General features: G+C 32.6%; 1 protein-coding gene across 3 annotated transcripts in view; it reads right to left on the minus strand.

Moving 5' to 3' along the window:
* The window catches only part of CNTNAP5 (contactin associated protein family member 5), a 949,942-nt gene that overhangs the window by 203,451 nt on the left and 733,798 nt on the right, over positions 1–12,693 (minus strand). For all 3 annotated transcript variants that reach the window (XM_074301761.1, XM_074301760.1, XM_074301762.1), the window contains exon 14: positions 12,336–12,492. In XM_074301761.1, coding sequence (XP_074157862.1) covers positions 12,336–12,492 — 157 coding nt within the window. The remainder of the gene's footprint in view (positions 1–12,335; positions 12,493–12,693) is intronic.

Genomic DNA, 12,693 nt, shown 5'->3' on the forward strand with positions numbered 1-12,693 from the left:
GAGAAAAAATACCTTAGAACAAACTTCAGTTAAAAATTAGTAAGAGTTAAGGCAGAATAGTGGTCCTTCTGGGACAAACAAAAAATCAGAAGATATCAAGACAGATATTTGGCCCAGTGAAGTGTAAAGACATCCAGGCTGGTTTCTCTGAAGAAGCACTTTGTAAATCCTAGGGCTAAGTGGGTGGGAAAGTACTCTCAATCCTAATGATAGGAACTTTTACTTTATAGACAGTGTGAGGAATCAGACAACCAAGTCAAGGAAAATTGAGAGAACCTCTAATGATAAAGAATGTCATGACCAATTGTATTGTTGAGACACAGATTTGAGTGAAAAGGAACCAGCAAAAACCCAGTAAGTGCAGAAGCAGTGGGGCAGGGATGTTTCTTGATGCAGACATTAATAGGCTAAAGAGGAGAACTGAAGGAAAACCTGAGGTAAGACGCAACATCCCTCATCCCATAGGACTTAGAGTTGACTACACCAACAATCTACTACAGAATGAGCAGGTGAAGTAAAAAGAATCTAATCACAGAAACTTACTATGGGAATAGGGAAGACTAGGATTCATCTTCAGAGGAGGATATCATAATAAAAAACCTTTTTCTACCTCAAAGAGTGGCATAAAATACTCATCACGTGCCCAAAAAGAATTCCTAGAGAAACTTTAAAACATTTAAAATTAACTAATAAAGATTGAGGAAAATTAAAAACAAAAACAACAATAAGAACAATACAAGAAAAATAAATTTATGTAAACAAAATCAATAAACTAGAAAAGAAGATTCAGAAAAATGAACTTTTTCTTAAAAAATAAAATTGGATAAAAGGAAGCCAGTGAAATCATAAGAGACCAAGAAATAATAAAACACAATATAAAGGTTGAAAAAAGAGAAGAGAATGTGACATCTTATTTAAAATAGAGCTGGAAAACAGATGAAAAAAATAAAATCTAAGAATATTATAAACTGATTAAAAGCTACAAAAATCCCAATATCTTAATACAAGAAATAATTGAAGAAGAGGGAAAAATAGAAATAAAAAAAAAATCTACCAATCACCACCTGAAAGAGATCCTAGGAAGAAATCTTACAGGAACATCATAGCCAAATTCTGAAACCCATAAATCAATGAAAAATATTACAGGCAACAAGAAATAAATAATTAAATATGATAAAATAATAATTACAATCACATAAGCCCCAGCAGTGACTATATTATGAGACTACAGATTTTGTAACACTATGTGTTGAAGAGTAAAGGAACTAGAGTTGTGGCAGAAAATATATCCAACAAAATTTAACAAAATTCTGGATGAAAATAACAGACTCAACTAATTATCAGAAGTTCAAGTTTTTTTTTTAAAATATTCCTGAATTTAGTGAAAAAATTAAAATATAACATGCAAGAGAGAAATATCAATGAAACTTTAAAAATTAACTTCAATAAGGATGAACTTTTTAGGCTTATACATGAAAATATTAATCATATATTTAAGATTACTATTAGTAGGTAGTTCAAAAGTAAGATAAGTGAAATTGAATATGAGGTGATTCTTAAAAAAAATTGTAAAGGGAAGGAGAAAAACAGGAATGTGTTAAAAAGGGAATAAAGCTTATTTCTAGAAGGATGTAAAAGTCTTCTAAATTTATTAAGAAATAATAAGAAGAGGGAGTAGGATAAAGTGGAATATAGAAGAGATTGTAGATTAATGGGAATGGGATGAAATGCCTAAATTAAGGAGAATAGGATCAAGAAGGAATATCAGTACTAAACATATATGCATCAAGTGGTGAAATATCTAATTTCATACAGGAGAAGTTAATCCAGTTAGAGGAAGAAATAGATAGCAAAATTATATTAATGTGGAATCTCAGCCTTCCTCTATTAGAATTACATAAAGCGTTATAACCACAAAATACATAAGAAAGAAGTTAAGGAGGTGAATATAATTTTAGAAAACATTAGGTACAATAGACCTTGGAGAAAATTGAATGGGGATAGATAGGCTGAAAACCAATTGGAAATTAAATAATTTATTCCCAAAGAATGAATGGGTCAAACAATTAACCATAGAAACAAATGATAATTTTATTCAAGAGGATAACAAAATGAGACAACATACCAAAACCTATGAAATGTAGCCAAAACAATTCTTAGGGGAAATTTTATTTATCAAAATATGTTCTTGTTTTCTTGTTTTGTTTTGATTTTCAGAATCAATTTAAAATATCGCTCTTCATCCAGTTTTCCAGGTAATATATTTTCAATAAATTTTTCTATGTTAATTTTTCAGACTTTTCATTTTATTTTAGTAGTTTTTGTTTTACTTTAAAATTTTATGTAGTCTTTGTTACTTTACATTTTTTAAAAATATGTTCACTATTTAGGAAAGCATTCTACTTCTTTTTTGGTTATTTATTTTCCTTCTAAGTGCTATTATACTTTTCTTTTTCAGCTTCCTTATTTCTTCCATCTTTGGGGGGGTCGCTGAAATTTTCTACTTTTACTTATTAGGCAATTGAATTGTAATTTTAGAGTCTCTTTTATTCTATAAGCCTTTTTTCTTATATTTATGCTTTCAGTCTTTTTCTTTTAAAATATTTGCTAAAGAGTCCATTCTTAGTTTTTAACTGCTAGAGCTATTATCATTGAAGTCCTTTTATTTAGGATCAAAGAGGAACTTGAAGCAAGCCTGACAAGAAGCCACAATGAATTTTTAGTACTTATGTAGTAGTAGAGTAGCCAATAAATCTGGTTAAGAATAGTTTCTCTGCTCTCTTCCTTCCAGAAGAGTTAATGTAGGATATAAAGGTTATATTGTGATCATGAAATGGTAATTAATAAGAAAAGTTTGTGATCTATAGAAAAGATAAGAAAGGAGGGTTGAATCACCAAACAAAATATGATTACCTTTCTACTACTTTACAGATTCTGTATCAGGCTCTTTTCATAGAAATATGTATAAATTGGGAATTCAGAGCTTGAGCAAAATACAGGGAACTTGGGAAAGTGTTTGGAGAAAGAGGAACACCAGATGGCTAACAGGCCTAAAAATGGCATTTGTGAGGAAACACTAAAACCCAAACCACTCAGGATTTATATAGAACTTTCCTGCCAAGGACTTAAAGTGTCTCTACCTATTGTTTCAAATACAGTATTCTTGTGAATACTAAATGAGAGGCAAGCTATTGCTAAGTTCTCACAACCAGAAACAGGGGATATTTTTAAGTCTTTCCAGTTTTATAAACATGACCTAATTTAAGCATCCCAAAAATCCTCTGAGATAACTACTATAAGTTTTATATGAGTAAAACTGAAGCTTTGAGAGATTGTTACTTGCTGTTGGCCCCATTGCTAATTTTTTTTTTTGAGGCAATTGCAGTTAAGTTACTTATCCAATATTGCATATCTAGGAAGTGTTAAGTTATTGAGGTTAGCTTTGAACTCAGTTCCTCCTGAATTCAGGGCTGGTACTCTAGCCACTGTGCCATTTAGTTATTCCTGTTAGTAAATTTAAGAAATGGAATTTGAACTTCAGTCTTCCAAATTACATATCTAGCACACTAAGCTAAGCTGCTAAGAAAAAGAGATATTTTTTTTCTAACAGTTCATCTCTATAGCTATGTTAAAAAGAGAATTTAGGATAAAGGATAAAACCCTGTGTATCACTTATATTGATATGAAAGGTCTTGTGGGATAATGGAGAAAGTTTGCCTGGGATTCAGAAAGACCTGTGTTAAAATTCCATTTCTGGCACAAAATATTTATATAAATCCCCAGGCAAATCGCCTAAGATTTTTAGAGTCTAATGTGCTTAGTTTAGACTGTAAATTGTAGAAATGGTATAGATCTCAATTCAACTAATCAGAAAGCTTCTATCCAGCACCTAATGCCATTCAAACAAAGTACTGGTCACTGGTTTGTTAAAGAGAATATTCTCTTGAGATTTTCCTTATACCAATAATCAATGGCAACAGACAATAAAAAGTATATAGTCCTTCTCAAAGTTAGAGGGTCATACATGAAAACTAATGACTTTCTTTAAATGTAAGATTCTAAGTTCTAAGAAATGATTATGTTTTCCATTCTTTTTTATCAAGAAAGTCTCCAAATTCCAGTGCCCACATAACATAAACACATATGTGTATGCATATGGTGATATGTGTGTGTATTATATATAGACATAGTTTATATAAGTGTGAGTATGTGTATTTGTGGTACAAATTGTATGATGCATGGGTTATTTGGTGTTTATATGTGTATATGTATATACCCAATGTATATATATATATATATGCCATATACACATATGTATATACATATAAAAGATCTCATATGTATATAACTACACATGTCATATACCATATATATTAAACACAAATACATATGTGTGTACAAGTTCCTTATACCTAGCATAGAGATAATGTCTATTATCAATGTATAATATATATGGAATGTATATCTGCAGTTATGTACATATATGCACACTATGGTTTGTATGTCTATACAGATGACATGTTCAGTCCAGTTTCCTAATTGTTGTTCACAGCCCCAAAGGGGTTATCATAAATGAATATGGGTGGGAGTCATAAAATTATGACATATTTTCATTAATTTTTATTTTGAATATTTATTTACCATGGTCACATAAAAATTTCTTAGGTAAAATGGGATAATGAATGGAAAAAGTTTAAGATGTTTTCATATACAGTATATAAGTATATAAGATAATAAGTGTGTATATGTAAATGTATATGTATATACATATATGAACACACAGTATATATGTGCATGTGTATATCTAGATAGCTAAAAAGATAGGGAAATAAAAATGCAAACACATATACAACCATATAAGAAAACAGCATATGCACAGATGGGAAATGTAAGATGATATCATTGTTGAAGGAAAAAAAATACATGTATTTCTGCAGCAAAAACAAACAAAAAAATATATAACTGAGGAAACAGGGTTTTGAGAAAAGGACAGGGATTCAAGAGAACAAACTCCTATTCCAACTTTAGCTACTGTGACCTTGAACAAGACAATTCTCCTTTCTGAACTTCAGTTTCCTCATCTGTAAAAAGAGAAGGATGAATTAGTATTGATCTTTAATATCCTTCCACCCCACAAAAATCTTTGTAATGTTCTTTATCTGGGGTAAATAGCTTCTAATTTGATTGCACTAGGAATATCTTATTTAAGTTGTGGAGCATCAAAGGGATGCATACTTTGTCTATTAACACTGAATTTCCTTTTCTTCCTTTACTCTCCTATCTCCCCCCCCTCCTGTGAGATGGCAGTTTAGCCTATCTCCACACAGACAATTCATTTATTTGCTCTTTTCAGTGAATATGGAACAGAATTGTCACCACTTTTGCTTTCTTTTTTCATGCTCAACTGCCTATCAGTCTAAAAGTAGTGTCAGAAAATACCCAATTCCAATGCTGCTGACAGTCTGAGTCATTAAAAGGAAAAGGAAAAGTTCTCAACACAGCCTTTACTGAATTGCTATTTGCCTTTCCTCTCTTCTGGAATGGCAGCCACTCAGAAGACTGCTAAACAGGAGATCAGTGTTAGCAGCTGGCTCAGGTGCTGAGACAGGCATTGCTTATAATCATTTGAGCTCAAGAAGTGAATTGGTTTCTGATGTGATTGGAGCTTTTATTTCTTCCTTCCCTCCAATTCCAGTCCTTCTCAGTTTCCTCAAACTTACTTGTCTGGAACATCACTCCAGTAAAAATATCTGGATTTGAGTCAGAACATTGTCTCTGGGAAAAGCCTTTAAATTCTCCAAACCTCAGTTTCCTCACCAATAAATAAATCATTCAACCAATAGGTATTTATGAAGTACCAACCTGAGGTTACAAAGAAACAAATGGAAGAATCCCTGAAAACATATTGAGGACTTGTATTCTATCAAAGAAGAAATTTATACACATTTAAATACACACACACACACACATACATATGCACCACAAATATAACATACCAAAGACATATAGCAATTTCCATGGAGAAGGGAACATTTTGCAGATGGAGAGTGGAGAGATCAGAGGAGGTTTTATGCGGGTGCTGGCTTTTATGCTGAGCTATGAAGGACATTGATGATTCCAAAGTGCCTTCCAGGTTTGGAAACAGGCCATATAAAGGCATTGAGGTGGGCCATACAGTGTGTGTGAGGAAGAGTAAGGGCAGTTGGCTGTTATATAAAGAGTATATAAAAGGAATTATTGTATGATAAATCTGAGAAGGCAGGTTGAAGTCAGATTGTAAAAAGCTTTAAATGTCAGAAGGATTTATGGTATAGTAGATAGTTTAGATTTGGAGTTAAGAAAGCCTATTTTCCAATCCTGCACTGATATTTACTATCTATTTGATTTTGAAGAAGCATAGGGGGAGTAAGTCTCAAGTTGGATATTAAGCCTTCACAATTTACCATATCTTGCCTTGTAAACCAAATACATTTTCCCATGGACATATATATATATATATATATATATATATATATATATATATATATATATATATATATATACCCAACCTAAGAGTTGTGATGCCTTATTTAGTAACTTTTCTATCTTAAAGTTATTATTAAAATTTTTAAAGGCTTGTATTTGGTCCATTTCATTCTAATACAGAATAAACAAATATATATGACAAAACCAGCAGGGAACTGCCTTTTAAAATGATCCTAACTGCGAGGTAGACAGCTTCGATGAGGGGTGGAGATCTTCAGGAAAAAGAGGAAAAAGACATCTCCAACAGTCTAGCATGGAGATTGGCTCTCCAGACCTGGTTCTCCTCCCTGACCATTGCTCCTGGTCTGTATGTGGGTGTTGGGGTTGGTCTTGCCCACCTTGGGCCCCACAACCTGGCTCTGGCAGACTCAAGGTCAGTTACATACATAGTAGAGTGGTTGTTTCGGATCATATTGATCTCTTCACTCCCTTTCACCATATGACTTGAATCTTTTTCAATTCTCTTGGTAATTACTTTTTTTCCATATTAGTGCATCCTGTAGAGAGCAGAGCTTTGGCTGTCTGCCCTCCTAGAGGTCATCACTAAGATCATGATTCTGTGCACTTTTCTTGTTGCATGATCTAATAATGGCATTCTCTGCTAGGTTAATTTTCTTTGTAAAATGTGATATATGCTTTACAAAAACAAAAACATATGCATTTAAAAACATATATAAAATAGCCTCAACCATTACTATTCCAGTTGGTAACTGGATGAGGTTGTATCCTGGATCACATGCTAACTAAATAGGACAATGGTAATGAAAATATGAAGAATGAGGTGATCAAATGGCCTCATAGGATGCTGTAGTATCCTTTGACATGAATCCATATAGTGATATGTTAAGAGTCTTCTCATTGGAACACAGAAAGAAATTCCTCACTAATGATGCAAAAAAAAAAAAATAGGTCAAGAGAGGAATGGCTGGAGGAATCTACTAGGAGGTTAAAGAGAATATTCTATTCAGCATTCATTGGTTATTGACTGGGGGTTTATGCATATGTTGAGTGGGTTATGAGAATCTTGAAGGGCTAATGAAGGGATGATTTTGACTGCAGTTGTCAAAGATCAACATGAAGGTATTGTGCACATAGATTAAGGGTATGACTTTTAGAAAATAGAGGTTGTAACAAGAACTAAAGGGTGGAGAATCTGGTTACTTTTTAATTTTGCCTGCATTTAAGATCCTTAAAATATCTAATTATTAATATAGTTGTAGTGAAGTCTTATTTTATTCAAGCAACTGCCTCAAAAACTAATAAACATTTCAAACTCAATTCATTTCCCAGAGGTTCCTACCCTGACAACTTCCTTGCTGTCATAGATTTAAATCATAGAATAGACAAAATCATTTCAGTCCATGTCAGTCTATGTAGTTTAAGCTGCCTATGTCAGGAATTTCCCTACTCCCCTGAAATCAAAGATCAGAAGATAATTTCTCACTCTTAGACAAGTAAACACAGAACAGCAAAAGCAGTAGCTTAGCCTCAATTTCCTAATGAAAATAACGAACAGAATATCCTGGCCTCTTTTCTCACCTAGAACAAGTTATTCTGCTAGATTTAATCCTATTTTGGAAGACATATGTGTAAATTGAGAAGTCAGGTAGAATGCAATAAAAGAACTGGGAAAAGTTTATTCTTCTTTATCTGTTTGGGTGATTGATTAATAACCTGGTAAAGGAAAACCTCAAAATAAAACTGCATCCTCTCCACAATTCCACAGATCTAAGAGATATTGTAGGGAGTTCTTGACAGAACATAAGTATCCCTTGAAAGATAATTTGATGGGGGTTAATGAAGGCAGGGAATTGTGTAGTGTGGGATTTAAACTACTTATACTACGGAATTTGGCTAATACCCAGAAGTACAGAAAGGATAAAAAATGATGGAAGAAGACCAAGTCTGATCACTTGGCTCTAGTTCTATCTGTATCAGTGGCTAATGTAATCTTGGATAAATGTCTACACTTTTTTAAACCAATCATCTTCTCTTAGAGCTCATTACAACATTCCTAGAATATTTCAAATACCTGCTAACTATTCTTCTTGCCTTTTCCACTATTTGGAAAACTATTAAAGGGAAAGCTAGATGGTGAAGTAGATAGAGCACTGGCCCTGGAATCAGGAGGCCCCGAGTTCAAATGTAACCAAAGATGTATACTTACTAGATGTGTGCCCCTGGAAATGTCACAACCCCGATTGCCTTGCCAACAAAACAAATACGCAGACAAAAAAACTACTGGAACAAATTTTCTTACACATGGTGTGTGTGTGTGTGTGTGTGTGTGTGTGTGTGTGTGTGTGTGTGTGTGTAGTATATATGTACATATGTATGTATGTATGTAGTATGTAGTATACTATATGCATGTATATGTATCTGTGGCTCTACTAAATAATAGTAATACTAAAGAATTAGACCTAGTTTAACAGTTCTTTAAGAGTGAAAGAACTGACCTTCCTAAGTCAATTAAGCAGTCATCTTTTATCATAGAATGTAAAATAAAATTGCCCAGTTATCTTCTGTACAAGATCATCCGTATAGTATGATTCTCTGTAATATGTATATATATATATACATATATATATGTATATGTATGTATGTATGTATTGTATAAAGAACTGAACCTGAAGTCAGGAAGACTTGTGTTCAAAAGCTAAGCATTTAATAGGTATATGGACCTTTGGAAGCCAATCTCTGTCTGCTTCAGTTATATTATCATGCTGGTTTATTAATAGTTATAACAATAATTACCATTGTATTTTATTAAATTGCATCTTAATTAATAATCTGTCAATCCAGGGCCTCATAACTTTGATTTCTCTGTCATGAGGAGAGCTGCTATCAGAGAATACCCATCTGCTCTCTCTCTGACTCTCTCTTTCACACACACACACACACACACACACACACACACACACACACACACACACAGATCTTTTTCGGATCAAGAGGCAGCACATTTCCTGTTTTCATATTTATTGTAGAAATAGATATCAGAGAAATTTTTCTGATAATTGTGTTACTATATGAGAATTACAACACCTCCTTTAAGGAAAAATAATATTTGAATATCACTTTGCTTCTAACTCCTCAGAAGTTGATACATAGATATACAATAGAAATAAAAGAGAGAGAAATGAGAGAGGGAGAGACAAAGAAAGAGTGATAAAGAGAAAGAGGGAGACAGAAAAAGAGAGATCTCATTGGAATTTTAAGGAACATTTTAATAGGGAATATCATTAATATAATCACTCAGTGACCTGTTTTCTATAGCTCATTAAGGATTCCAAGAAGGGATTTTTCTAGCAAATATAAATAAAGCAACTTTCCAGAATACTAACTAGATCAGTCTCTTATACTACTTTGGAAACCATGACACTGACTACTCATGTAGTTAGAAAAGGGAATGTAAAATTTCAGGAGGGGGCAATGTCTGCAAGCTATAAAGAAGGAACTGTTCTCCTAGCACTGTTCAGTTTGACATTTTTGTCAGTGACTTGAATGAAGGCTAAGATGGCATACTCAGCAACTTTACAGATAACACAATGCTGAGCTAAAAAACTAAGACTTTGAATGATCGAATTAGGATCCAAATACATTTTGATAGGTCAGAACTATGAGCTGAACCTAATACAATGACATTTAATGGGGATAATTGTAAATTTAATTGGACTAAATATAAAGCTGTGTACTTAAGTTCTCTCAAAAAATCAATTACACAAAAACAGCCTGTTTGAAATGGCTAGACAACTGTTTTTTTTTTTTTTTTCCACGAAGTTTTCTACTTAAATTGACATTTGATATAAGAGACAGAGTAGTGTCATGGATAGAGAACTGACCATAAATATAAGAAGACCTAAGTTTGAATATGAACTAATACATATAAGTTACATGACTCTAGGCAAGCCATTCAAATTCTGAGTATCTCATCCAACAAAAAACAAAAAACAAAAAAAAAGACTATAAATTACAGAGTAGGTATCAATTAGTCTATAGAGTGTTTCCTTTATTCATATCCTTATATCAGTGAATTTACTGGTTCAGACCATCACAGAAAACAACCAGCCAAAAAATTAAAACCTTAATATGAGCCAATACTATCACATCATGGCAGCCAAAAAAAAACAAACAAAACTTAATTTTATATTTGTTTTATTGAGGGAAGGGTATTATTTAAATCAAAAATATAGGAAACATAGCATGTTGAATATGCACTTTATCTGGAGTCATAGGACCTATGTGATCTTTAGAAAGTCAATCAATTCCTTCTAAAGGACTCAACTTTCTTATCTCCAAAATGAGAAAGAGAGCACTAATGGCCTCTAAGACCTTTTCCAGTACTATATCAATGATGTGATGAATGATGTAAGTCATCCTCATTAGAGCACATCTGGAACACCATATTGAGTTCTAAATTATATTGGAGAGTAACCACAATGGTGAAAAGGCCTGAAACCATTGGATAAAGAAATATTTAACCTTTGAAAGAAAAAACAGGAGAGAAATGTGTTTTAAAAGCCCTGGAGGGTTTTAGAACTATTCTGTTTGAACCCAAAGAGTGGAATTAGGAAAAATGGATAAAAGTTAAAAGAAATATTTAAATAATGTTCCATAAAAAATATTCTGAAGCATGAATGTTATTTTACAAGGTTCACTGATACAGAAAGTAGGCCATTTCACTAATGTATACCTCCCTATCTAGATATTTCTTTTTCGAGGAGAAGTGATCATGAATCAGTGAAGGGTGTTCACTATTCAAAGTGATTAAAGTCCCTATACTAATCAAAATTCAAGATTCTCTGTAATTAATTTTCATAGGTTTCCCAGGACACTGACTTTAATTAGCTTGCCAAAGGCCACCCAACTATTATTGTAGAGAGGCAGAATTTGAATACATGTTTTAATTTCCCTCTAAAATAAAGAACAACTCTATTTCTACTGTGCTATCACCCTTTATACAGACACAACATCTAACATTTTCCATTATGAATGGTTATTCATTATTAATATTAAAATACTATGCCTGAAATATGAGCTATAAAATTTTCATAGTTTTGAGTATGTATTTATGGACACATTCATATTGGTTAGTTTGCTTTTGAACTTTGAGGAGTTATTTCTATTGTATATCTAATACTAACCATATATAATTTTATAATGCATTAAGATTTACAAAGTCCTTTCCCCATAATAAATCTTAGAGATAAGTATTATATCTGTTATCTTCGTTTTATAAAAGAGGACGCTGTGATTTGAAGCAGTGAAGAAACTGACTTACAAGGTTACAATTTGTATGAGAGCTCAAATTCAAAACCAGATATCCTGAATTAATATATTCCTACCATTATGCAAAACCAGCTAAAATCTCTTCATTAGCATCAATAGTTAGCTTTGGGAGGATTGACTGATGATTATGTCCTTGATCAAGGAAGAATAGAGAGAAAAATATACCAATTACTTTAAAAATTAAAAACAAACAAAACTTGATATCTGTGCTTCACAAACTGTAGAAGGCTAATCTATCTCACAAAAAAGTAAATAAAATTCCAAAATACAACAGAATTGCAGCCAAATATTGTATTGCACAATAGTGAGCCTTCAGAATATCAACAAAATATATTTAATTCTTACAATATATTTTCTTTTTGTTGTAAACTTCATTAATAATTGTGAACAATTACAGGAGATGACAATTCCTTAAGTTTTCAAACAAAGGAAGTATGAAGTATAATCTAAATTCTAGTAGTAAATCATATTAAGTTTCCCAGCCATGGCTCCTTTCAAAATAAGAATTAAAAGCCTCTTACCATTCTTCTTTGTCTGCATCACAATTACAGAAGTGCCTCATGTCCACACAACTCTCCTCCAGTCCACATGCACATTGCTGAACTCCAGGAAGGGAGCCTCCCCAGTAGGGATGTCTTTCATTGCCTCTTCCAATCCACCATGTAAAAGGTATACCATCTGAAGACAAAGAGGATCACACATATCAGAGAGTGCATTGTCAAGACTGACACAAAAAACTGAAATGAGCATTCTTATTTCCTAGAGGAGTTAGCATAGGTGAGTATAGTTTTAGAATTTCAAATTTGCATTTGGGAATATATAATTTGCATTTTAAGATAAGAAAATATTAGTCTGAAAACAATTTGGCCTTAACTCTTT

This window comes from Sminthopsis crassicaudata, chromosome 3, assembly GCF_048593235.1.
Source record: "Sminthopsis crassicaudata isolate SCR6 chromosome 3, ASM4859323v1, whole genome shotgun sequence".
Lineage (NCBI taxonomy): Eukaryota > Metazoa > Chordata > Mammalia > Dasyuromorphia > Dasyuridae > Sminthopsis > Sminthopsis crassicaudata.